General features: G+C 34.8%; 4 protein-coding genes across 9 annotated transcripts; 2 read left to right on the top strand and 2 right to left on the bottom strand.

Moving 5' to 3' along the window:
* Positions 1-939: 939 nt before the first annotated feature.
* Positions 940-6,816, bottom strand: LOC116138026 (probable sucrose-phosphate synthase 1). Of its 5 annotated transcripts, none has more exons than XM_031423730.1 (14): positions 6,344-6,361; positions 6,161-6,250; positions 5,824-5,927; positions 5,438-5,679; positions 5,191-5,254; positions 4,323-5,021; positions 4,067-4,183; positions 3,760-3,891; positions 3,435-3,611; positions 3,165-3,218; positions 3,017-3,079; positions 1,979-2,911; positions 1,727-1,854; positions 940-1,592 (listed from the first exon to the last, which is right to left on the bottom strand). In XM_031423730.1, exons 4-14 carry the CDS (start codon positions 5,599-5,601, stop codon positions 1,319-1,321), a joined length of 2,805 nt encoding a protein of 934 aa, XP_031279590.1. In that variant the 5' UTR covers positions 5,602-5,679; positions 5,824-5,927; positions 6,161-6,250; positions 6,344-6,361; the 3' UTR covers positions 940-1,318. The 5 variants fall into 5 exon arrangements, with proteins under 5 accessions (XP_031279590.1, XP_031279588.1, XP_031279591.1 ...); XM_031423729.1 differs by lacking the exon at positions 5,824-5,927 and adding an exon at positions 6,700-6,816 and having other exon boundaries at positions 1,319-1,592; positions 6,344-6,533; XM_031423728.1 differs by lacking the exon at positions 5,824-5,927 and having other exon boundaries at positions 6,344-6,762.
* A 4,015-nt stretch (positions 6,817-10,831) lies between these two features.
* Positions 10,832-14,447, top strand: LOC116138111 (synaptotagmin-4-like). Its single transcript, XM_031423850.1, has 13 exons — positions 10,832-10,936; positions 11,029-11,131; positions 11,239-11,291; positions 11,423-11,543; positions 11,671-11,798; positions 11,935-12,036; positions 12,133-12,207; positions 12,355-12,434; positions 12,542-12,692; positions 12,783-13,016; positions 13,282-13,575; positions 13,689-13,802; positions 14,095-14,447. Exons 1-13 carry the CDS (start codon positions 10,832-10,834, stop codon positions 14,239-14,241), a joined length of 1,707 nt encoding a protein of 568 aa, XP_031279710.1. The 3' UTR covers positions 14,242-14,447.
* Positions 14,448-14,765: 318 nt separating this feature from the next.
* Positions 14,766-18,221, bottom strand: LOC116138086 (bifunctional purple acid phosphatase 26-like). The gene is made up of 9 exons (XM_031423816.1): positions 18,042-18,221; positions 17,758-17,958; positions 16,901-17,012; positions 16,586-16,812; positions 16,119-16,257; positions 15,788-16,008; positions 15,480-15,601; positions 15,233-15,394; positions 14,766-15,014 (listed from the first exon to the last, which is right to left on the bottom strand). Exons 1-9 carry the CDS (start codon positions 18,219-18,221, stop codon positions 14,948-14,950), a joined length of 1,431 nt encoding a protein of 476 aa, XP_031279676.1. The 3' UTR covers positions 14,766-14,947.
* Positions 18,222-21,583: 3,362 nt separating this feature from the next.
* On the top strand, positions 21,584-25,865 carry LOC116138037 (uncharacterized vacuolar membrane protein YML018C-like). 2 transcript variants are annotated; one of them, XM_031423747.1, is made up of 9 exons: positions 21,584-21,830; positions 22,592-22,651; positions 22,779-22,966; positions 23,611-23,828; positions 24,536-24,606; positions 24,704-24,805; positions 24,905-25,022; positions 25,113-25,248; positions 25,556-25,865. In XM_031423747.1, exons 1-9 carry the CDS (start codon positions 21,803-21,805, stop codon positions 25,616-25,618), a joined length of 984 nt encoding a protein of 327 aa, XP_031279607.1. In that variant the 5' UTR covers positions 21,584-21,802; the 3' UTR covers positions 25,619-25,865. The 2 variants fall into 2 exon arrangements, with proteins under 2 accessions (XP_031279607.1, XP_031279606.1); XM_031423746.1 differs by having other exon boundaries at positions 22,592-22,966.
* The last annotated feature ends 509 nt before the right edge of the window (positions 25,866-26,374 follow it).

Below are 26,374 nucleotides of genomic sequence, written 5' to 3'. Positions count from 1 at the left end.
ACAACAACTAATTATCTGATTCCTCAACATAAACAAGATTAAATCAAAACTCACATCAAAATCTAAGAATTTAATCTTCCAATTTCAAACTTATTTATTAAACTCAACCAAAACTCATAACTCATAATTTTCCATCAATTAAAAAAACTAAAAGAAAATATTTAAAAAAAAAAAAAATAGCATCATCTTACCTTGTAACCTCTAAAAGAATAACTTTTCTTGAATAATCCAACCAAAGAAAAAGAAAATATTACTGAGATGGAGAGGAAATAAAAAAGAGAGAAAGGTAAAAAAATATTAATTAATACAAATTTTTAAGGTGTCAAAATTATAAATTTCAGAATATGTAAGACCTTTTTGATTTTTTTTTTTTTAAAGTTAAGTGGGGTTCAATTGAACCCACGATTATGTAAGTGGCTACGTGCCTGTACATAACCATTTTATATTTATTTCATAAATAAGATTTGAATTGTGAGAGTTTTTCTAAATCCAAGGGAAAGTTGTTCTATTATAATTAATATTAATTTATCAATTTTTTCAATAATTACAATAATTAATTAAAAATTATTGTATAAACATGACTTGAACAAAACCTTTGCATATAATTAATCCCAATAAGTAAAAGGTTTGTAAGGTTGATGTACAAGTTAAAAGTTGGGCTGATATCGTGCTTCTTGAGCGGAAACAATTAGTTTACAGCTTTGATATATTAAAGAAGATAAATTAATGAATCATAATGAAGAAGATGAGTAAACAATTTCCCTCCTAAACGAAACAAAAACAATTCTAATCTTCACCTGCCATGTTTTTATCAAATTGCACGATTTCTTGGTCTTATATATTCTACATTTTTCTCCCTTGAGATCTAACATGAAAATCATATACATAAAATATTCCTATAATTCACTTAATTGGAAATCAATGTCAAGAGAGGAGATATATAGTATAAGAGTATTATTTATTCATTGCATATTACATCCAACATTTCATAACCAAAAAGCGAAAAGCTTCTGGAAAGCTGTAAGACCACCTCTCTAGAACTCAAAAGTGGCTGCAAGGGATGATGGATCACGTTTGCGACTACCTTGCTCCACGTTAACTTACTACTTAAACAATAAAAACCAAACAGAATAATGAGAAAGTGTACATATATAAAGTCCCAATTTGAGGCCGGACCGGATTTACTGGAAGCCAAACATTGCAGTAATAAAAGTTTTTGGAGGAAAAAAATATACCGTTTGGATGTAGGATTGGAAGCCAAACCTAATTATTACAAGACTGTAAAACATGAGAAATTTTTTAGTCACGCAGCAAACTTCTATACCTTTAGAACCCCTAGTTTTTCCAGTGATGTTCTTATGCTGGAGTTGTCGCGTGCTTCCGTTTGAACAACATTGGGACTGTCCAGTGGCAATACATCCTCTAAAGGATAGTTTCTATTAGCGTGGAGCTTACGGGCATTGATGCCCACTCCTTTCAATATCACAGTTTTATGGATCCCTCCAAGCAAGCCCTCATAGTCTGAGTCTCCGCATTCTCCAACAAACACAACAACATTCTTCAAATCTATGCCCCAACGAACATGGAGATACCTGAAAATATGTCCCAAGTATTTACTACAATATCCAAACAAATCGTGAAATGCTCCACTCTGTTTTCTACACAGGGCAGAGCCAACATTCAATAAACACAGGGCAGAGCCAACATTCAATAAAAATACATATACCTGAGCGCTTGGGATCGAGAAGCCAACACGGGGATTACATGGAGATTGGTACCATTTTGACAATAAGTAACATGGCACCGAAGAGCCTGAATTCTCATCAGTTTCCTTAGTTCCTTAACTGGAGGAATCTGCAAAGACAGGGTATGCATTATTAACATATGATGAGAGGAGAAGTTCAGGCAGCAGAAACTCTGAGTTTCAATTCTGCATCAAATTTGCATAATGAGGGGGCGAGGTGAAGATGAAAATTACCAATGATGGATTTGCCACTTTGAAAGCATAGCAATGTGCAGTTGATCTTGATTCATCATGTTCCACAATCTTTCCTTCTTCTGGCTTTTTATCATTTATAGAAGCAGCCCAACGAACCAAAGTCTTCCTCAGACCTTCACCACCCCAGCGATATTCAGTATGTGAATGGTAATCTAAATCTACTACAAAGGGAAGCCCGGGAACATCCTCAGTGCTTGAAGATGGATAGTAGAGCTCGCTACCACTATTGCAGATAAAAGCATCAAAATCTAATGGGCTCAAACCTCCTGACACCAGAACAGAATGTACCTCTGAGATAGTCAATGCTGTTGACAAAATTATCCCGATAAAACCAGCAGAATTTCCCTTCCGTACTGTCTCAACAACTTTTTTAATGATTTCAAGGAAATCTGAATTTGTATCACTGTCCACGGCAATGACAAATATATGTGTCCTCCTCATTGCCGGGAATTTACTGGTGCCAACATTTTGGTCAGACTTTTGTGCTCCACCAATCGTGCCCTTTGACCATGCCAAAATGGCATTCTCTAACTTGTTTTTCCCACTAGCAGAATTTTCTTCAGTATCCAGAGCATTATCAAAAGTATTACCCTCTTCAATTTTGTCACCATCCAATGAAAACTTCAAGTTCAAAGATAAATCCTGTATGTCTCTCAAGGAATCACCAGGTGAATCAGATTCCACTTTTTCAAGTCCATCATCAATTCTCTGCCACTGAGGTTGCCTTGGTTTGCAACTGATTATGCGGGATAAGTATGTTTTACAGTGCTCTGGCCATGAAAACTGGTGAATGTTTTTCAGTCCATTCTGTCTGCATCTTGCCCAGAGTTGCTTATCAGAAACAAGCTTAAGTAGAGCATCAGCAATAGACTGCTGATCATGAGGGTCTACCAGTAGACCATTGTCGAGAACCTGTAACAAGCTCCTCATGAGTAACTACAAGATTGCATCAAACTTCAAGAACACTTCAATTTACATAAGAGCTAAGCAATATGAAGGTCGAAAAGATGCACAAACCCGATGGATGTCAACAGGACCCCCATTTTTTGTGGCAACCGTAGGCAAACCATAAGCTGCCGCCTGTTAAAAAAAGAACTTCGGTTGAATTGTCTATGAGTAAACATCTGAAGCATTAAAACTATAGATACTAGATGGGGAAGAAAACCTCAATCAAAGTAAGCCCAAATGGCTCGATGAAAGCTGGATTGATGAAAACACCCTAAACCAACTCAAACAGAGAAAAATAAGGGTGAGTATAAGCAAATTGAAATGAAAATTGAACATATATGCTATAGAAGAAAGAATATGCTTGCAAGCAAATTTCACATTCCAATTAGTTAATTAGTATAGGGTGCTAATATGTTTTTCTCTATGGAACAGCAAACCTTAAAATCAGTCTGCACCTCAATTTGGAGAAATATATTACAAGCTCTACCTTTGTTTTTGCTGCTAGTCGATAAATGTCAGCAACTTCATACTGCTTGTGGTGTTTAGGATATGCTACTTGGCCATACAGATCATATCTGTCTATCAATTTAAGAATTGAAAGAAGCACTGATGCATTTGTTCCAGACATTTCATCAATATCATCACGGTTTCCCATTACTAGACACTGCAACAACCAATATGGTAATTTTTCTACAGAAAACTAAAATAATCAACAAAGCTTTGATTAACAAAAAAAAAAAGAATTTAAAAATGGGAAAAATTATAAAAATATATATAATCACTGAAGCTGCATATAGAAGAATTCTGCATACCAGGTTAGCCAGCTCCCTCAAAGGGCGGCATTCGCCAAATGCTTTGACCAAAGTTGTAATATTCTTTTTAGGGTCTGGCCGGGCAAGGGCAAGTATCATAGGTTTGCGTGGATTGGAAAAGAAACGCATTATCTGCCAATTCAAGACTTTAAGGTCAGTATTGTATCAGAATTTCTGCTGCACGCAAGTTAAAATGGTTCCCAGGATAGTATGGTTTCCTTTTGGCAGTAAAACAATTTAAAATGATTAGAACATTGATACACAGGCTATAAGACCCCAATAATGGAAAAGAAAGAACTACTACAACCTCAGACCATATAGGTGGGTCTGGAGAAGCAGGATTATCTTCATTCTTTTCCATTTCCCCATCCACATCTCCATCATGTGGAACAATATGATGAAATTCCATTCCAGGAGGAATTACCTGGACATCAATGTTAGAAAAGATAGTTAAATTACCATTACATAGAGAAAAGCATAACAACCAACCAAACTTGCTTTAGATGCAGAAGCAAATATCATAAATTCAATAAAGATATCAGAAATGATATGTAAGCACTTACAACCATACGAGGCATAAACCTGCCATGACAGCTGACACCCCTTTTGATTCTTGCTCTCAATTTGCGCTCTAGTACTGGATCAAATCCATCATAAAGGCGCCATTGCTCTTCTATCTCTTGTCTGGTGCTAGTTATAACAATTTCAGACGCGTCAAGAGATAACTCCTCAGCTTCTATCCGCCGCATTATTTTGTATGTTGAATTTATTTCTTCTCTTGATAGTCGTCCTTGTTTCAAAAGTTGTTCAAGCTTATCTCGTCCAAGTGAGTGGCCAGTGAAAACCATTGGCACATTTAGAGCTCCAGATAGGAGAGCAGCAGAGTCACCGGCATCTGCATAATGTCCATGAATTGCAACTGGCCACACAGGTTGTCCACCACCAATTTGCTCACCCAGAACTGTGGACATCTGTATAATGTGGCTAAGGGCAGCATCAACAAATTCAGGAATATGGGGCCAAAGGAGCTCTTTTTGTATATATTTATCTTTTGGACCAAATGGTATACGGACAATATACGCACCACTGCTCTCCCCAACCTCATGCGTCAAGTTCTCAGTGGTTCTTAAATGCAGCATCTCTGTTGGTTCAGCATAGCTCCAATCAACATCTGGAGCCGATACTTGTCTCGTCAGCAAATCAACCCGATAAACTCCTGGCATTGAGCCCAAAGCCCTTGCAAGTTCTACTACATACTTAACCTGTTTGAAACACCACAATACCAAACTTCATAAGTAATAGTGTGGTACATGTTTCTTTGGAATGGATCTAAACAATCATGAACGATATGAAAAACAACATCAACAAAGATTTCAAATTTTTTGAACAGAGAATGAAAGCAATTTTGTTCTGCATTAATTAATTAATTACCTGGCCACCTGTATCAGAATCACGACCGAGCTCCATGTTTTCACCCCGTATCAAGCCATGAAGACTGCAAAAATAATTCTTGTCAATATTAATTAAAAACCATCATGAAAACTAGAGATTTCATAAAGCTCTGTACTAAAACATTCTGACACATTTCAGTTTATAGTCATAAGCAAAAACTGCATTCAAGATAAACCTCCAAATAACCTCATTAGATCATGAGGTCACAATGAAGTGCGATTCGTGCCTTATCAACACAATGTAGAGTTTCTTTTCCTTGTATTGACTAGCCCAATTCTCCATCACATCGGCAGAACTGATTCTAGGCATTCTTCCTCTACTGCTATCACCATGAGCAGAATGGTCACCAGACAAGTCTCCTTTCTCTCCTTCTGATAAGTCTTCTGACATATCTGCTGTTGCCTCCCTGCGGCCTCTTTCCCGTTCAAGACGACGTTTAGCGTTACGCTGAGCTTCCTCTCCCTCAAGCTATGTGAGTTCAAGAGAGGGTGTAAATCAAAGTCATTCATAATTTTAAATCTAGATACAATTAATAATGAAATTCTAAAACGCATTTGTACAACATAAAACTTCGTTTCCAGACTAAAAGGAAATAAATAACAGAAGATGTACTTAACAAAAGCAAACGGAGCAGGAAATCCTCTGCTACAAGTAATATTTTTGTCCTTTATTTCCAACGTTTTATTTCTTTAAATCTTCAACGAAACGCGTTTCCTCTGCAGTATAGCAACTAATTTAGAGTATGGTTTTGCTTTCATAAATATCTCTTATTCACACAAACAAATCCATGTGATCTGATAACAGTTTGTGAATTATGAACTAAACATCCCAAACAGATCAGGCCAGAAAATCTGGTTTCGACATTACTGAAAATATGTTCTATATGTTCTGAATATAATTTAAAACTAAAATGGGAATCTTAACGACTAAAAAAGAAAAAACGGAAAACCTGCTTCTTCTTGCGCGCCAAATTCCAAATCCTCCAACACATGTTCTCCAATCTAGTGTTCCTCTCTTGCGGACTTCTAGTAGCCGAAGCCTATAATCAAAGAATCGAAAACTTAATACTAATAATAATTAACAAAAAAACTATAATGAAGTGAATTTAAATTTCAGTAGTAAAATATCGTACTCGAACCCAAGAGCGGTAGAGATCGGTTTCATCAAAGCCGGTGATGACCTCTTCGACGAAGTATCGAGTAGGACTGAAATGTCCTCTCTCTCTCAGCAACAGTGATGACTTTGCATCGTCGATTCCTGGACCAGCGTCCAGGATCGCTTCTAAGTAACTGTTAATCCAGTCGTTTCCCGCCATTTCGTCTCTGAATATAGATTTATCAAAACTCAGAAAACAAACTCAAGCTATGGTTCATGAAACGTAAACGTGAAGCTATGTTGAGTAGTTAAATAAGGAAAGAGAGATGAAATGGTGATAATTATTTAATTTTTGAGTTGCTGTTATAAAGATATACAAGGAAGGAGAGAGACCGAGACAGTTATGGAGCAGTTTAATATTTGTTGCTGTGGCGCACAGAAAATTTTATGAGGAGAGAGCGAGAGCTTTTGAAAAGAAAGGCGCTTCGTAGCGGCTTTTATATTCCTGATTTGCGATTTCTCTGGAAAGTGCTTTGGAACCTCTTGTATGTATTTCGATTTTGCTTTAATTTGACGAACGTTGACAAGCGTGGGTGGTTGTTATAAGAACTCATTAGACGTGGCCTGTCACTTTAACTGCAATTAATTTCAATCGTTGATGTGTGTCAAAAGTATACAACGGTGGATATTTTTAGCGTGATTAATACATAAATATAACAATATCAAAATATTATTAAATAAATCAAAATAATTTATTTTGTTAGATGAAAAATAGTTGAAAATTGCATAGAAATTTGTGGAAAAGATATCTCATGAAAATAAGTGAAGTAAATATATAGAAAGGCTTTTTAAAACACATGGGATGCACATGCAATTGGGGATGAATTCATAATCTATCACTTCAATCAGAATATAATGCGGATAAACATACAATTTCAGATTCGAGAATTAATCAGATACATATAAATTGGTCTAAACTAGGGATTGATATAAAACCTGACCCTGCAAAGACCTGTCCTGTCCCAACCTAAACAGGGTAGAGTTTACCTGAATTATTTAGGATTTGGGCCGAGATCGAGCACAAAATTAGTTTGAAGATCTTGGCTATAAAAAATGGTATACATAAAGATATAATAGAAATAAATCATCTTTATTAAAACATAATTAATAAATTAGTCTGAGCATCTTGATTATAGAAAATGGTATACATAAAGATATAATGACCATCTTTATTCAAATAATATTAATCGAGATGCATATAAATTAGTCTGAACATCTTATTTATAAAAAATGGTATATATAAAAATATAAAGGGAATAAATCATCATGGAATTAATAAAAAGCATAATGAACAGGAAATCTTGAGAGGCATCTAATCAAATCGGAAATCTAGAAGATGGTAGATGGAAACGAATATAATTAAAAAGAACCTCAAGAGTGGTCGTGTCTTTAATTTACACCTGTGAATGCCCAAAAAAGAGAACCGGACCGGACAGGCGTTAACATGGGGTGTTTATTCTGTGTTCAAGTTTTGTTAGAATTACTTTCTTTTTTTCTATAATTTAAATTAATCAATCGCTCCCCACCAATTATAAGTGAAGACGCAAACAAGGAAGCCATGCTAAGTGTCCTCCTTGATTTATAATATTCTTCAAGAGTATATTAAATTTTTAACACTCAAACTAAAAGATTATACAAGATTATATTCTAGATTCTGTCACACCCGCACCGTAATGTGATTAACTTTACATTAATTGGTTTATAAATTTGTAAAATAAACATTATGTAGTAGGTTATATTTTTAGTATTGGCATATTATTAGAATAAACCAAGTACAAATCCATATCACTTAAACAATAAAAACCAAATCATATGTACTTAAACAATATATAAAATAAAAGGGATAAGAATTCGAATTTTGTACTTTTTTTTTTTTTTTGTGGTGATCAAAGGTGTCTAGACTAGCTTGTGCGCATCTCAACTAATTTCATGGGACCTTGAAGTTAACGACCAGATAAATCTCTCAGTGGCAATCCCTATTAATGTCTGTGGAAACTCAAACACATGAGTTCATGAAATCTCATTTTGCTCTTTTACCATTAAATCATCTATCGATGGTTCGAATTTTATATGTTACCTACTTATTTTGTATTTTTTTTAACCAAAAATTATCATACAAGAGGTACAAGACTTGATTAATATTGGATAAATTGTAACTGGACTTGTGAAAATAATATTTACGTTGAAGTTTGTACTCTAGATAAGAATTTGACTAGGAGTTTGAATATCACCGTTTAGAATAATCATGAATTTATGAAGTGTCCAAGGAGGATGATAACTAGGCTGAGAGTGAATCTATGCATATCTGTCTGACTTGAAGTAATTGCTGAGTGTATTCTAGAGGAAAACATTCCCATGGGGTTTGATCAAGGAACGAAGCTCATTACCCGAGCTCACTGACCAAGTGATTGCTCAAACATTCGACCCTACAAATTAAAGTAGTCATTTATTGATTTTATGTTAAAATTTTATTCTGATGCATTTAAAAGATGAGCCTGGCCCGGATGGACGAGCTTTTATATTTTGTAGGTTCATGGGTTCATTATATAGTGTAATGGGCTCGTGAAATAGCCCATTATTCCAATAGAAATTACAATATTAAAAAGAACTGATATTAATTAATTTATGAGTTGATAACATATTTGTTGAATGCAATGTTGTCACATTGATGACCATATAATAACATATTTGTTGAATGCAATGTTGTCACATTTACTTATACGTTACACTACCTAGTACCTAATTAGTATTTATGTGATTAATTTTACGATCCATTAATTCCATTTGAGAACCAAAATCATATAATACGTCCAAGTGGCGTCACGTGCAAATCAGGTTGACGCTAGCACATCGTCCCAGTGTAACACGTGACAGGCTACGAGCTATTAATGTTTAGCCACTCATAGAGAGTGATTACTACAAGATTGGGAAAACGCTTTACTTTTATACCCCTGATTTTCATAGTCCTTTTTCTCAAATACCAGATCTTTATTCTTTTTAAATTTTAGCCCCTTCTTATATTATTTTCCAACGAGCAATACTGTACCTATATTTATTGAGTTGATTTTTTTTTTTTTTTTTCATCTATTATTCTGAGTTACTAATATTTATATACAAAATAAATCCATATCACAAAGTTTGCATATATACTTTAATAAATAAAATAATCTCCAAATGTATAGTACCTTAATTTTATTTTAAAGTATTTTATCAAGTTAATGAATTATTGTGTATTGTTGTGCGGTAAATCACTGAAACATGGATTCGTGCCATTGTTATTCTTTTTAGGTTAAATCCATTTACAAGTTTGCCACTGTAATAGTATATAAATATATATATTTTTTTTAAAAATATGAAAACAGTTGATGTAGGATTTACGAACCTCTTAAAAAATATTTTCTTTGTGTTATTGTTTAATTTATTGTTCATCCATCCAATCATGGTTATCAAATCGTGTATCGTATCGTATATCGAAAACCTAATTTTTTGAATCGTGTATCGCGTATCGTATCGTATCGTAAGATACGTCTTTTTCAAAAAAATTAATAAAATAATCAAAATTTTCTAAAAATTAATATAATCCCCAAGATTAATTGAAGAATTTTGTGGTATTATTGACTTTAAATTACGGTATTACATAATCAAAATTAATCACAAAATTTCAAGATCAATGTCAATATCTATATCTCCACTTATATTATTATTATCATGTAAAATGGGCAATACATATTCCTTTTCACTTTCTCCATGCAAAATAGGTAAATTTGGACAGGTTTTGGTGAATCGGGTTGGGTGACCCGGTTTCGACCCGATTTTTTTTTTGGACATTTGGCCCAAATTAATAAAGTCGTATCGATTTATATCAATATTTTTAAGGATACGAACGGATACGTATCGTATCGTAGGATACATATCAACGTATCGAATGGTTTAGGATACACTCTCTGATACGTATCGTTGGCGACCTGTATCGAATCGTATCGTATGATACGTATCAGGTATCGTAGGATACTAACAACCATGCATCCAATATCTAAATCACAAGTTTTCTACTATAATAGATATGTGAAAGTATAGGGGCTATAGGGAAAATAAAAAAGAAAAACAGAGAAGAAATACTTAATGGAAACCAAAAGAAAGGAACATATTACTTTCTTTATTTCTTTAACTTGATTAATTAATTCAAACAATATTTTATTTATATTAATAGAGTTATTACGAAAACCATGCAATCTTCTTATTCTAATATTCTCTAAGTACATACAGGTTCTCACTTTCCCACCATTATCAACAACTTTTCTTCTTCTTTGATCCAAATTTTGTCATCTTCTTTCTCTGTCAACCGGATCACATATCTTCCAAGAAGTTTATTTTCTTAGCTCAATAGATGCATCTCTGAACAAAGGATGATATATTAATTAATAAGAATATACTAATAATAATCTTCACAAATATTCCGGGGAAAATGTCTTTCTTTTACGGTATGTTCTTTGGACTCTCCTTCGGCGTGGGGTTGGTTGTGATGTTCGCTCGTTATGAGAATCTGAGATCCAGGCGTCGTTCTGAATTGGTATCAAGTTATCACAACTGTGCAATATTTATGTATGATACGCATTCTGTCTCGGTTTTATCGTTGTTTTTGATTACTAAAGATGTTTTCAGGCAAAGATAGTGGCAGCATTTGCGAGAATGACTGTGCAGGATTCGAGAAAAGTCATTCCATCTGAATTTTATCCTCCTTGGGTCGTCTTTTCACAGCGACAAAAGTTAAGTCAAAAATTACACAAACAACGTACAATCATATATATTTATCTTTATCTTTACAATGCTAGTCTTGATCCAGATACTGATATTTGATTTTTTATTAACTGCAGTTAACTTGGCTTAATCATCAGCTCGAAAAACTCTGGCCGTATATCAACGAGGTATGATTTTTTCACCATCCCCGTGTTTATGATTTTTAAATAAATTTTGTTAATTATGTGGTGATGAATTAAAAAATAATCTAAAATAATTCTCTCTTTTTTTTTTTTTTTTAATGGTCAAAATGGTCTAGGCAGCATCGGAGCTGATAAGGAGCAATGTTGAGCCGGTTCTTGAAGAATATAGACCAAGTATTTTACAATCTCTCAAATTTTCTAAGTTGACCCTTGGTACTGTCGCTCCACAATTTACAGGTTGGCTTAATAGTATTAATGAAAGTTTTTCATAAACAATTAATTGCCCTTGATTCTATGAATAATTGCGTATATAAGTTTTTTTATTGAATAGAATTTGGTAATTAATGAATAATGTGTTCTTCAGGAGTTTCCATTGTTGAAAGTGAAAGTGGAGATAATGCAGTCACAATGGAGTTGGAAATTCAGTGGGATGGTAATCCAAGTATTGCACTTGATATTCGAACCAAATTTGGTGTTGGACTGCCTGTACAGGTAACTAATTTTCACTTAATTATTTCTCAGGCTCAAAAGAATTAAATCTTGCAGAAGTTGTACTTTCCAAAAACCAAAGCAATGATAGGATTTGGGAATAACTCATGACTAGTTTATTGTATTATGTAAAATTTAGGTGAAGAATATTGGATTCACTGGGGTTTTCAGGTTAATCTTCAAGCCTCTAGTTGATGTGTTTCCATGTTTTGGAGCTGTTTCTTATTCCTTGAGAGAAAAGGTATTTCAACCTTCTTGAAGGCTGAAGCTTTTATTACACATAGGGAATAAAGAGAATTTCTGCCGACTTAAATTCTTCTTTTGCTTTTACATACAGAAAGATCTGGATTTCACGCTTAAAGTTATTGGTAGTGACGTATCAACAATCCCGGGAATCTCTGATGCTATTGAGGTTTGAGCAATTTCTGTTTGGTTATTTATTATTTCTTTCCCGTGTATAAGTAACTCAATCGTACCTCTTGATAGATTGAATGGACTTGTTCTTCACTATAAAGAATGTTACATCTCACTGGTTAATTTTTCACACAACTGTGTACAGGAAACAATAAAAGATGCTATTGAAGATTCGATTACTTGGCCTGTTCGGAAAATTATACCCATATTACCTGGGGATTACAGGTATCATAACTTTACTGGATCTTAATTTGTTCTCTCAACTCGGCTCTGATATGGTGTTCTGTATTTATAATGCAAACTGATGAATTGTAGATCGCTTTATGTTTCAGTGACTTGGAGTTGAAGCCTGTTGGAACATTAGATGTGAAGCTTGTTCAAGCAAAGGAATTAACAAATAAAGACCTCATTGGGAAATCTGATCCTTTTGCTGTGATATTTGTACGCCCACTACGTGACCGAACGAAAACCAGCAAAGTAGTTGTATGGAAACTTATCCTCTTATGCTTACATTTACCCTTTTTAAAAAAATTTCAATCTGGGAATGTATGTAACTTTTTCATATATAATCAGGATAACCAGCTGCATCCAATCTGGAATGAGCACTTTGAGTTTGTTGTTGAAGATCCAACAACTCAACATTTGACAGTAAGAATCTTTGATGATGAAGGTGGGGTTCGGGCAGCTGAACTTATTGGTTCTGCTCAAGTTGCATTAAAAGACCTTGAGCCTGGTAAAGTGAAGGATGTATGGTTGAAACTGGTCAAGGATTTGGAGGTCCAAAGAGATAAAAAAAACAGGGGTCAGGTGAGAACGCCGAACATCTTTTTTTCTCATAGCCATATAAATGGCTGCAGCATTCAAACTAGGTACTCCTGAGATGAGGAAGTAGCAGCAAGAGAAAGACATCTGTAGCAATGCATATGAAGACCAGTGCATATATATAACATGCCATTCTGCTTTCCATTTCTAGATTTTGCATGAAGTTTGATTGTAATTTGTAAGTCATAGAAATTTGTTAAACTTGAACTTGTCATTCCCACTGATTGTAAAATTTTTGCATCGGGGTCAGGTGCAATTGGAGCTGTTATACTGTCCTTTTGGCACAGAGAGCAGCTATAAAAACCCTTTTAGTGCTGAGTTCTCGATGACCGCATTGGAGAAGTCCTTCAAGACGCCTGGAACTGCAACAGAGACGGTTGATCTTCAGACGGCAATTCAAAAGAAAAAGGAAGTCATTGTGCGAGGAGTACTATCTATTGTAGTGTTATCTGCTGAAAACTTGCCAAAATTAGATTTGATAGGAAAGGCTGACCCCTTTGTTGTCCTTATACTGAAGAAATCTGGAGCAAAAGCAAAGACTAGAGTGAGATTTAGAACTTAAATTATAGCAGCTCGTTTTGTTCTTTTTAGATTTATTTTATTTTGGTGTTTGCAGTCAAGTGAGAGACATTTATTTACTTTTTCCTGCTTGCTCAGGTTGCACATGACACCCTCAATCCAGTCTGGAATCAGACATTTGACTTTGTTGTGGAGGACGGGCAACATGAAATGTTAATTCTGGAAGTGTATGACCATGACACCTTTGGGAAGGTAAATTTCTCATACTACTTTCATCATATTCTTTCATAAGGTCGCAAACATGACTGAGAGCTGCATTTTTAAATCAACAATTGAAATTTTTTTAGTTTTTTTTTTTATGGAAAACAGCGGGAATCATCTTAAGGATATTATTTGTATCATATCAAATGAAAATCATGTAGCATAAATTGCTGGGAAATTCAACAAAATAGCACAATCTTGCATTTGTATACATATTTAATCTTCTGCATATTTTGTCTTGTGAAGTCTCTGATTATACTATTTCACTATATGAACCATTCAGGAAAAAATGGGGAGAGTCATCACGACACTCACCCGGGTCATATTAGAAGGTGAGGTTCAGGACTCTTTTCCCATAGATGGCACCAAAGCAGGGAAGCTTTCTTTGAATCTCAAGTGGACACCACAACTAGTATTCCGTGAAACTTGATCAAAGAGAGATGACGCCAAATACTGTTTCATGCCAATACCTTTTACACGTCTGGCACATCCTCAGTCCTGCTAGCAACAAGGGCTAATGAAATTTCCAGAATGCCAAGCTGTAAAGAAATTTAAAGAGGAAAGCAGCATGCTGAGTGTTGCTTTCCAAATTATCTCAGGCCAATCCCTGTATATTTGAGACACCATTCTGTTTTTTCCATGAGAGTCAGGAGCAAAATGCGAGGAAGTTAGGGTTAAAATTGTACAACGCGATGCTGTGAGTGGAGTTTCTGTTATTGTTTATATTGAGCATATTGGTTGATTTTTTTTTTTCTTTTTATATCTTATAGACCAATAAAAGATTGAATCAGGATGAGGAATACAAAATCTCATGTAAGCTTCAACAGGGACTTGTCTATCAAAATTGCATATAAGACTGTTTGGATCAAGCAAAACACATAGAAAGAAGTAGACATCCCATGATAAACGAAGTTATTCCTTGAATTTTCAAAATCAGTCACCATTATCATTGATAATGGAGTCATTACAAAACCATTCAGTGCAGACTCACTAGACATTAAATATGTCTTTGTTCATTGCCCTGCATCTGGGGTGGCAAATCCACTAACAAAATTAACTAGCACCCGAGAGATCTGCCTTGTTGACATAAGCAAAAGGATTCAAAGAACGAATTATTTGAACTTCAACAGGTTTCATCAATTATTTCCTGTTACAGACTTGAGATAATTCTTCTTGATTCTCCTCCTCTGCTGACCGCCAGCCCTGTAGACACCAAGTTTAATTATATGGTATCATGATAGTGCTGTGAACAACTGATAATTAGAGGATGCATGTTCCCATCTTAGCATTGTTAAAATGCACATAAAAAATACTGGTTAATTAATGGTGCTTCAGTTTTATAGATTTTCTAGTTTCTACCATTTCTGATTAGTCATGAGGTTTGAAAGACAATGCCAATTAAGTGAGAAAGAGAAACATACCAATACCGGTTGTGGAATACTGCAAAATCAATTGGTACTTTCTTTCCATCATCATTTCGGTTCCAATGGTAGAATGCATGAGTTCTGTTCTTAATCTCCAATGTAGAATGACCGTAACTGGCTTCACGGAATGCAGAATACTCAGGTTGAGGGTCTATAAACCTAATAATAAGTTGCAAAGATCAGTATACTAGCACTTCAACTCAAATCTAATTTGTGAAGCTTTGCACAGAAATATTTTTCTTACTCTGCAGCAAGACCTTCCTGATTTCCTCCATCTCCAACTGTTACATACACTGGAGCCGATTTGTCAGGTACTGGATACCGGTCACCTCTTGATATATTGTAGTGTATATTTGAGATGCGATACTGCAAATTTACAAAATTATAACTGATGAGAGTTATGGCTATATTCGCTGGAATTGCTGAGTGGCAATGTGGCATTAAGCATTTAGGTTATTCTGACTTTTCTTTAAATTGACTAGAACTCGTTCCATTAAAACTTTGATTTAACCCATAGAATTTACAGAAACAAAAAGGAAAAGATATCCTTACTGATCTTTCATAGGCATGAACGTGGCCGGCAAAGATGAAATCAATTTTTGCCTTGACAAACCAGTTCTCAAAAACAGTTCGCATGCTTTCACCTTCCGTGTAGTGCTTTACATTACTATTGTAGATGGGCACATGCATGATCACAATAAGCCAAGGTGTCTTCTCCCTCTCCACTCTTTTCAGCTCTTCTCTCAACCAATGCCATTGAAGTGTATATTTCACTGATCCAAAAAAGCATGAACTAGCATTTGCAAAATAGGAACTTAACAGTGGTGATCTGCATTTAATTGGAACTTGATATTTGTATAGATATAAATTAAAGAGAGATTACCATATGGAGAATAGCTGGATAGTACAATGATATGAGCAGATGCTCGTCTTACAGCATACCATAGTGGACTGCTGCTTTTTGAAGCGAGATAAGGTGTAGCGATTCTGTGTAGATAAGATCTAAATGGAGTGACTTCCCCCTGAAAAATACACTCATTCAAAAATCATAAACAAAAAAGCAATACTTAGCTTAAAAAACTTAAGTGTGAAATAAGCAGAATTAACCAGTGGATGAATTACTATGATTTCAATGTCCCTAACATGTTTGCTGTATCAACAAGAGGTGCGTAAAGTATCAAGAAGAGAATTTTGTAGAAGTATTCTGAAAGAGAACAATGCTAACTTTTCATCAACTACATTACAGAAATAAATGCTTATATATACATATATGCAATATCAAATCAAATACTACTCTGAAAAGCATAAAGTAGTCAATATAGCACAAGATTGAATTCATATTGGAAATACCATGTATGGCTTGTACTCAATCTCATGATTCCCAGCAGACCAAAGCCAGGGCTGATATGCTGCACTTCGCTCAACAAAGCGGCCCCATGAATCCCATCTAATGCCAACATCATTGTATTTATATCTATCTGCATAAGAGAGATCACCAACAAATAGAACAGCCTGTGCCCCACTCTGCATGTAATGCTCCAAAGTTGAAAGAGAATTATATGTTTGACCCAAATCACCTACAATATAAAAATCCAATTAATTAAGAATGAAAGAAAATGAAACTAGCATTGTATTTAAGACTGTGCAAGGATGGGAAGATCTAACCAATAATTCCAAAAGTGTAAGGAGCATCTGGATCAATCTTTGGGGGTGTTTGAAACCAAAATTCACGAGCAGACTCACCAGCTCCAAGCTTGTAATAGTACTCTGTGTCATACTAAAAAAGACCAGAAATCAATACAAACGTTAGCATAAAACTAGACAAGAATACTGAATGAAAATGCAAAAAAAGCATTGTAGAAACTGCGACAACCAGTTCCAAATATTTACCTCAAGGTTGTCAACAAGGCAGTGATGAATGTAACCAGACTTATATTTGTAAAAGGTGTAGTTTGTGACTGTCCCTTCAGCGGTAAACTCATATTTGTTCTTGGACTTGCCATACTCTACTTTATTGGATCCCGGTTCATCTGGTGTAACCCATGAGATTATTACACCTTTTCCTTCATAGTCTCCTTGCGTGATTCGCACCTTCACCAACAAAACAAAAATTAAAATGCATGGACGGCCATATTACCTATAACGAAACTGATCTCTCTCATAGGAATTCCTACTTGCTGTGGCGCATTGTAGCCTTCAGGAATGGCGAAGACTTCATGATCGAGAGGCATATCAACAGCTGGCCATTCATTACGAACAAAACTACTTGTGATCCTCGCACTTCCGTGTTCAACACTTGAGATAATTATAAACAATAATACAAAGAGCAGGAGTTGATGAAACGATGCTAACATTGCTGTTGTGTTTGAATGTTACTGTGTGATAGAGTGAGCTGTTTGTTTGGTGAGAAATTGAGCTGGATAGTTTAAATATGAGCCATAGAAAGCGTAAGATAGCAGGGAATGACGTCGGCTAGTATAAGNGCATTGTAGAAACTGCGACAACCAGTTCCAAATATTTACCTCAAGGTTGTCAACAAGGCAGTGATGAATGTAACCAGACTTATATTTGTAAAAGGTGTAGTTTGTGACTGTCCCTTCAGCGGTAAACTCATATTTGTTCTTGGACTTGCCATACTCTACTTTATTGGATCCCGTTTCATCTGGTGTAACCCATGAGATTATTACACCCTTTCCTTCATAGTCTCCTTGCGTGATTCGCACCTTCACCAACAAAACAAAAATTAAAATGCATGGACGGCCATATTACCTATAACGAAACTGATCTCTCTCATAGGAATTCCTACTTGCTGTGGCGCATTGTAGCCTTCAGGAATGGCGAAGACTTCATGATCGAGAGGCATATCAACAGCTGGCCATTCATTACGAACAAAACTACTTGTGATCCTCGCACTTCCGTGTTCAACACTTGAGATAATTATAAACAATAATACAAAGAGCAGGAGTTGATGAAACGATGCTAACATTGCTGTTGTGTTTGAATGTTACTGTGTGATAGAGTGAGCTGTTTGTTTGGTGAGAAATTGAGCTGGATAGTTTAAATATGAGCCATAGAAAGCGTAAGATAGCAGGGAATGACGTCGGCTAGTATAAGGTAGCAGGGACTTGGTCGCTGTGCTGTAGTATTATGGACAACAGACTCAGCAAATTTTAGATCCGATCAAGCTCCTGGATTGTAGCGCCTGAAATGACGCTTTTTTGTTTAAAAACTTTTAAAATACCAATTTATCACTCAAGTTTTATTCAAAACTATTAGAGATTTTATAAAAAAAAGAGGATAATATATCTTTTAATAATAAAATATTAGATTTTAATAAAATACCAAATATAAATTTAATTAATAAAATAATATTTTAAATATAAAAGTATAATTAAACCATTATTTTGATAAAAAAAAGTTGTTTACTCTTTTAGTTTTTAACCAAGAGTTGACAGTGATTTCTTTGACCGTCACTGATGGTCATTTCTTTGACCGTTATTGATGGCCAGATTTAGGTAAATTAACGATCAATTTCGATCGTTTTTAAGTCATTGTGATAGATTTTGACTACCACCGATAATGGTTATTAGAATCTGACAACTATGGATGTGTGAGGTTGTTTTTGTTAATTTTTAAACTTTTTTTTAAAAATATTTAATTAAATTAATAAATTTAAAAAATCTAAAAGTAATTAAATAAAATATAATAATATTTTTTAAATAATAAAATAAACAGTTATTTGGGGAATAAAGAACCAACCCGGACCATAATTGTTGCTTTCTGCACTAGAATTTTGTCAAGAGTGGATCCTTAATCCATGAAGGGAAGCTCATCTAGAGCCCATTCTATTTGTTAATTTTTCTTTATTTTGAAGCCCAAAAGCCCAATCTCTCTCTGACAATCCTGGCTTGTCCCGGGTTTTAGATTTAGATTAGACTTTAGAAAAATTGGGAAGTTTCTAGGAAAGAAGAACTAATCATGTTAATACAGTGAGACCTAATAAAAGTGAGTATGTTTGGTATGATGACGAGACTGGTGACAGTATTTGAATGGTTGGTATTGATATTTTGATAAGACTGGTTGCCGAGTTATCTCTATTCTGTCTGTTACTGTTTCTCCCTTCCAGCGGACTCAATTATTCACCAAGCTTAGGGTTTAAGCAGAGACATGGACCGATTTCTGAATCAAGAAGATCAGGATGTTTCAAAATTACTTGAAACTCTTAAAAACGCTTCAAAATATCTACAAAACAACCCCATTTTCACTATAAACAATCCCCATGATGTATCCGTCAAACTATTGTTAGACCTTCAAACAAAAGCTCACCCCATTCTCTCAACAAACCCATATCTCTCCAAGCTCTCTCAACTTCTTCGCAACATCAAAACCCTACTGGAAAAGCTTGAAAAATATCAAGGTTATGGCCTTAAATCCCTCCTTTGCCGCCAAATCACCAAATACAAGATTTCCCAAGTTGCATATGCGATTGAGGCTGAAATTCAAGCGTATTTTGATCGAAAAAGTGTTCAAAGTCTTGTGAAGATACTTGAAGAATTAGAGAATGAGGAGGAGAAAGTGAAAGTGTTGATTGAGTTTATAAAGCGTGTATCACAAGGTTTCGATAGAGATTTTCAAGAAATGATTTTGAAAGCAAAGGTATTCTCAGTTCTTGAAATGTTACTTTGTGACTCTACTTGTTCAAAGAGAGTTCGAGAGCTTGCAGCTCTTGCTATTGAAGCTTTAGCTAGCTTTAATAGGAATGTGTTTGTGGGGCTTGTGTTAATGGGATCAATAATTCAAAACTTGATATCAATGGAGTCTAGTTGTTCAATTCAAGTTCTAAGTTCACTCATCAGTTTAATCAGAAGTCCATTAATTGATGAAATTCACTGTAGGGGAGAAATCCCAAACATTATCAGTTTTTTGAACTCAGAAGACTTGTCCATTCAAGTTGCAGCAATGGATTGCATTTGTCAAATTGCATATTTTGGAAGAAGAGAAGTGATTGAAGCTATGCTAGAACAAGGGTTGATTAATAAGCTCATGGAGTTGCAAAGATCAAAACATGGAAAATTTTTTATCAAAACAGATGACTACATTGATAATGAGATGGTAGTGATTTGTGAAGAAGAAGATTCAAAATCTGACACAACAATAGAGGTGGGTGAAGAGGAAATAACCTTACACAATTGCCCATTTCTAAACTGTGTAGCTAGATTTGCAGTGCAAGTAGAAGTGGGAGAAGGGTTGAGTCTAAAGGAGAAAAAAGAAATCAAATTAGAAATACTTAAAAGAGTGAGAGAGACCTCAGTTTCTGAAGCAGAGTCAGCCTCAATTGTTGCAGAAGTTCTATGGGGTTCTTCACCTTGAAATTAGATTGAAGATTAAAGAAAACAAATTATAATTTTATTAGCTGAAGCCATTAACTTGGAAGCTCCTGGAGTTTCAGAAGTGGGGGCAGCCATTATGTTTGTGACTAGACAAAGCATTACATCTGTTTGGTGTTAGTTAGCTAGCTGTAGCAAGGATTGTTTATTATGGTTTCCAAATATGATGAGATTTGACATTTGAGCCACCATTAACAAGCCTGGTTCTTCCTTTTTATATGAATATACAACAGTATATAAAAGTCTGAAGGGTATATCATCTTGATGATGTGTTGATGTTTCTGCAGCAGTGGCTGGACAAGATAATTTTCAGCAGTAATTTCATTCTGTTTGTTTCAACTCCCTCACATGGCTAAAGAATTTTTAATTGATAAAAATTCCACGGGCCCTGTCAATCCAAGCAAGTTATTTCTATGAAAAATTAGATTGATTATGTGAGATTAATTCCTCATTAAGAATCTTTTTTTTACTTTAATTTTTAAAAAAGAAAATAAATTTATAAAATAATAAGGGTGGGAGGATAATATTTTTTTGATGTATTACTTAGAAGATCTTCAATTCAATTTTCTCAATTTTCTTTGCGATAATTAGTAAGGTGGTCATTTAAGAGTTTATTAGATAATTACCTTCAAAATCTCGGGAATTAATCAAATCCGATCATAAAAAAAAAATTATGAAGTAGTTAGACGGGCGTCAAAGACAACCATGAATTTGAGTTGAGTGGGACCGCAATCTCAAAATAATGCTGACGTGTGACCAATATGACAACCAATTGCGAGCCAAAGAAAGAGACGGATTAGTGCAAGAAACTTAAATTAAATTTAACAGTTTGTTATTTAATTATTCTTTTTGTTTTGCAAGAAATAGAATCCGCCTCTCTTTCTGGGCTCCTACTCCCTTTAATTTTTTTTTTTTTTCCCTTCTTTTTCGGGCCTCTGTTATTCTTCAAACCAAGATTGTTAAGAGCATTGAAGCACACGCTAGCTGGAGCTGAGATCCCACCAAAGTTAAGTTACATTACGTTACATGTCGGCGAGGGGGCGGAGTGAAAAGTAAATAAAGTTAACAAGTTTAAAGATCTGAAAGGAATAACAGATCTTTCTGCTTGTTTCTGATTTGATTTTACAATGAGTTGGAGATATAGAGCTGGTTTGTTCTTGATAGCTGCTGTTGTTATTATATGGGTCACCTCTGCAGAAGTCACCCAGGTCAGTTTTTTTCTTATATTTTCTTTCTTTGATTTGTTTTCTGTTTATATCAATATGATCCGGTTGGAATTGGGTTTATAGGACCCCAGTTGTTAGGAGTTTTGATTGCAGGGTTGGTTGACTCGTAGCTTGCTTATTGCTATTTAGTTTAGAACTTGATAATGAAGAAGGAATTGGGTTGTATTTGAATATACTTGTTATGTGTTATAGGAATTTGAAAAAGAACTTTTTGGAAAACCTAAATGAGGACTTGAAAAAGCAATATATTGAAACTTATCTATGGACAACTGCGTTGACTCTGAGCGTTGACTTCTTTTGTTATTGATATGCTTAATTGCTTATACTTGGTGCTTGAATGGGCAGGTAATTATTTGAAGTGATTGTTCTTATGTAATGAAAATTAGGGCTTAAGCTATCCAATCTTCTCGACCGTAATGTATTATACTAGAATGTGCAGTTAAATAGCTTCAAGTAAAGAATTACTATATGTATCTACCGAAAGTTTCTTGTAATTTCGAATTTATGATTGTGATTCAACAGGGGTCTCGTGTAAGATGATGTTCCTTTTGCCGTCCAGTTACCTATATGGAGATATCTGGATTTTTGTTCATGCGTTTGCTGAAAGAACTTTTTTTTTTTTTTTCTCTTTTTTCTGATTTCTGATTTTCTTTAGAACTGCTGAATTCTTTGTGTCTTTCCTAATAATGCGCTGTGTAAATATGCAAGTAAGCTAGTATAAGCTAACTGATATTGTTCAACAGGGTATCTTTACCGACTACAAGCAGCCATTTGCAGTGACATATCTAGGAGCTTCTCTCATGGTAGTTTACCTCCCAATAGCATTCATTAAAGATTGGTTATGTAATTTTCTAAAGCGTCGCTCATCTAAAAGTGGTAAAGATGCAGAAAGTCTGAATGGGTCTTCTGCTGCACTTGATTCTCCTTTAGGACACAAAATTTTTGAAATGGAGCTTCAAGGAACATACACTAGAAAAGACAGTGAAGTGGATTTATCATCTCATGAGGAGGGATTGCCATTGGTTTCGAAACTCAAAGATGACTCACATAAAGAGCTTACAACCAAGGAGGTTGCAAAGTTTGGATTTTATATTGCCCCTATCTGGTTTTTAACAGAGGTAATTTTCTAACCTTGCCAGTTTTTGTGGGATTATTCTTTGTTTTTGAATTTCAATTTGGACAATCTTCAATTTACATCAACTACTTTTATCATCATTGTCATTATACATGTAATACCATTGAACCTGTTCAACACATTTTGCTTTTTAAATGTCATTACACAAGTAACAGAAAGTTGTCTGGGCCTAATAACTAAAAAGAGCAGCATTGCTGATGTTTTGTAGAATTGGTTTAAAGTGATGTCAGTCAATCTTCAGGATTTTATTACCTGACTAACATAACTAGGATGCCTTTTTTTCTTCTTTTGAAGAAATTAAAGGATAAGTGCCTGAAGCGTGGTCTTCACACTTACTGGTTGGACTCATTTAACTTGTATAACTATTTGCTTGTGAGTTTTGTGTAGGTTTTCTGAAAAAGATGAACAGAGATCTTGCCCCCTTGTTTAACTGAGCTTTTTGTAAATACTTTGCTTCAGTAATTTGCATTCCTTTTTTTTATTCAGTGGTGCTTCTGAAGTTGCTTCCGTCATACAGGCATACTTTTGCCATAAAAAGAAGTATTTCTGTTAAATTATCTAAGCTATTTGCTGATATATATGGGCATATGAACAATTTTTCTTGCTAATGAAATTTTTTGTTTGCAGTATTTATCAAATGCTGCCCTTGCGCGTACAAGTGTTGCGAGTACAACAGTGTTATCATCAACTTCTGGACTTTTTACACTTTTCATTGGTGCTTTCCTGGGGGAAGATAAATTAAATGTGTCAAAAGTAGTTGCAGTCTTTGTCAGCATGGCTGGTGTTGCCATGACTACTCTTGGAAAAACTTGGGCTGCTGATGAGTCACAATTAAGTGCTGCTGCGTAAGTTTTCTTTCTATCTCTATTGGTTAGGCCTAGATAATGTTGAGTTCCATTTTATTAGGGTTATATTTGTTTCAGTGCTATTAAATGAAACAGAGGACCTTATTATTGATGTTTAACTTGTACATATACAAGACTTCCACTACTTGGTAGCATCTGGGAAAATTTCTTATTAACAATGAACTAGTGCTGGATAATTATATTTTTCTTATTAACAATGAACTAGTGCAGCCAGCTAATATAGTTAGGAAGAAAGAGAGGTAAGGGGTTAGCAATTATCCCAGCTCTAGTACTCTTAAGTTCAAAATGTGTTTTCTCTTCTTATCTATCAATTTATTGTATTATTTTGAACCGTGATATTTATTTTTGGATTCTGAGAAGATAAAGCTTGTGGTTAATAAACTTTCCCCATCGCCTCAACTTTTCCCTGCCTATTATGTTTCATGGCTTTTCTTTCACTTATATATGAGGGGTTATACTTATAGTGTGCCCCTCTGGAATTCTTTTTGTTTTAACGAAAAGTGTAGAGCCTTGTTGCTGTGATCGACCCATTACCTGATCTGCTTTAAGAAATCAAGAAGCAGACCTTTATGAGTATATATATAGTTACTGATATTTCTGGCAGCCTGTTATTCACTTACTTCTCTATTAGCTTGCTCTTTGTAATGTATGAGTTTTTGGCATTGACTGTAAATATTTGTATTTAGCAATGGGAAACGCTCTTTGGTTGGAGATCTTTTTGGCCTTCTCTCGGCCGTGTCATATGGACTATTCACAGGTTAGATATAGTCTCTCTTACGAATTTCATTGTCCTTCTTCTACTTTATTTCAACAAAGTATGATGATACCTTTTACTTGACAACCTAATGATGCAGTGCTGCTTAAAAAGTTTTGTGGTGAGGAAGGAGAAAGAGTTGATGTACAAAAGTTGTTTGGATATATAGGATTGTTCACACTTGTAGCTCTATGGTGGCTGGGTAAGAATCATTTTAATTATTGATGCATTTATATGTCACCTGTTAGATTGATTCATTAAGTTTTTCACACACAAATTGTCTGCTTGACTTTTGTTTCAGTTTGGCCATTGTCAGCCTTGGGCATCGAGCCCAAGTTTACGATTCCTCATTCAGCTAAAATGGATGAAGTTGTTATTGCCAATGGCATTGTTGGTAGTGTCCTTTCAGATTACTTTTGGTATGTCAAACAACCTGTTTTCATACTGGTGCTATAGGTATTTGCATTTTCTTAACCTTGTAGTTTTTCTTATCCTTTTTTTCTCTCCAGGGCATTATGTGTTGTATGGACCACTCCGCTAGTGGCCACATTGGGGATGTCACTCACCATTCCACTCGCTATGGTGGCAGACATGGTCATTCATGGCCGTCACTACTCAGCAATATACATTCTTGGCTCAGCTCAGGTATGATATTTATCATAAAGACGCATCTGTCTTGAGAATATTCTGAATTAATTGAAAAGATTATGTTTACGAAGATATTCTTTTCTCTTAATTACCCCCTAGAAACACGACACATACAGCCATGAGTCATCTTTTCTCGTTTAGATATGAAAGTGAACTGGGTATTTAAGCATTCAATAAGAAGATCAAGGAAATTGCAATTTTAAGGATTGAAATCACTTCATTCTGATGTCATCATATGGCTCAATCAACTTTTTTAGCAGCAGCTACATGTTGCATGTATAATGCTCTTTTGATGTTGTTGCAGGTTTTTGCAGGATTTGTAATAGCAAATCTTTCAGATTGGTTTTCAAAGAAGCTGGGACTATAGCATTGCGTAAAACTGGCAAATCCAAATTCTTTACTGGGGCATTCTCCCTTCCATTTTGTATCTGATTTAACATTATACTCTTCCTCCTCAGTATGAGTTCTTGGCTTTCAAAAGTAGAGGATGAAGTTACTTCTGTAATTTGTGAACTAAAATTGATTCTGTAAATGAAATTTTTGTTGTCTTGCCATAAATGTAGACAATCCCTTTTGGTAGAAAAAAAGAAAAAGAAAAATCATTTGTTTTTTAATTTTCTGTGCATATAATTTTTAATTTCTTTTACATGCATTTTTCCTAGGCAGCCAAGCGCTAGCGAGCTGCTCGAGCTTCACTTGAGTAGAGCTGATTTCAAGTCTAATAATATTCGATTCGAGTAGCTTGCGAGTTTGACTCGAACTTGGCATATTATGTAATATTTTAAATTTTATAGTAATATTATATATATAAATTAGCATGGTTACTAATAATTACATTTTTGATTCGATTACAATTGAGTCAAGCTCGGGCTTGATTTTGACTCGATTGTGATCAAATCAAGCCCGAGCTTCTAAATACTTGGCTTGGTCATGTTCGATTGCAATCCTAATTTTTTCACAAAAACAATTAAAAGAATAAAAGGACGTGGATAACATAAATTACTTAAATTTAACTAGTTAATTTGAGACTCAATAGAACAAATTGATTGATTTCAATTAATCAATTTATATTTTTAAAGAATTAAATTTGGATTGAAGTTTAAAGGTACAAAATTATAGTTTA

The sequence above is a fragment of the Pistacia vera genome, unplaced genomic scaffold (genome assembly GCF_008641045.1).
Source record: "Pistacia vera cultivar Batoury unplaced genomic scaffold, PisVer_v2 Contig338, whole genome shotgun sequence".
NCBI classification, from domain to species: Eukaryota; Viridiplantae; Streptophyta; class Magnoliopsida; order Sapindales; family Anacardiaceae; genus Pistacia; species Pistacia vera.
Note: the sequence above shows the minus strand (reverse complement) of the source record. Positions and strands in the feature narration are given on the sequence as shown.

Bases quoted from the DNA above. Each gene is read 5' to 3' on its own strand.
- LOC116138026 (XM_031423729.1), bottom strand. From the start codon at position 6,526: ATGGCGGGAAACGACTGGATTAACAGTTACTTAGAAGCGATCCTGGAC. The intron at 3,892-4,066 runs GTTGTAGTAGTT...TTGAATTGGCAG, and splicing joins ACCCACCTATATGGTCTGAG to ATAATGCGTTTCTTTTCCAA. The intron at 2,912-3,016 runs GTTTGTGCATCT...AGCTTGTTACAG, and splicing joins GTCCTGTTGACATCCATCGG to GTTCTCGACAATGGTCTACT.
- LOC116138111 (XM_031423850.1), top strand. From the start codon at position 10,832: ATGTCTTTCTTTTACGGTATGTTCTTTGGACTCTCCTTCGGCGTGGGG. The intron at 12,208-12,354 runs GTTTGAGCAATT...AACTGTGTACAG, and splicing joins GAATCTCTGATGCTATTGAG to GAAACAATAAAAGATGCTAT. The intron at 12,693-12,782 runs GTATGGAAACTT...ATATATAATCAG, and splicing joins CGAAAACCAGCAAAGTAGTT to GATAACCAGCTGCATCCAAT.
- LOC116138086 (XM_031423816.1), bottom strand. From the start codon at position 18,221: ATGTTAGCATCGTTTCATCAACTCCTGCTCTTTGTATTATTGTTTATA. The intron at 17,959-18,041 runs GTAGGAATTCCT...TTGTTGGTGAAG, and splicing joins GCTACAATGCGCCACAGCAA to GTGCGAATCACGCAAGGAGA. The intron at 17,013-17,757 runs GTAAATATTTGG...GGTCTTTTTTAG, and splicing joins GCCTTGTTGACAACCTTGAG to TATGACACAGAGTACTATTA.
- LOC116138037 (XM_031423746.1), top strand. From the start codon at position 21,750: ATGAGTTGGAGATATAGAGCTGGTTTGTTCTTGATAGCTGCTGTTGTT. The intron at 22,967-23,610 runs GTAATTTTCTAA...TTTTGTTTGCAG, and splicing joins CTATCTGGTTTTTAACAGAG to TATTTATCAAATGCTGCCCT. The intron at 24,806-24,904 runs GTAAGAATCATT...CTTTTGTTTCAG, and splicing joins TGTAGCTCTATGGTGGCTGG to TTTGGCCATTGTCAGCCTTG.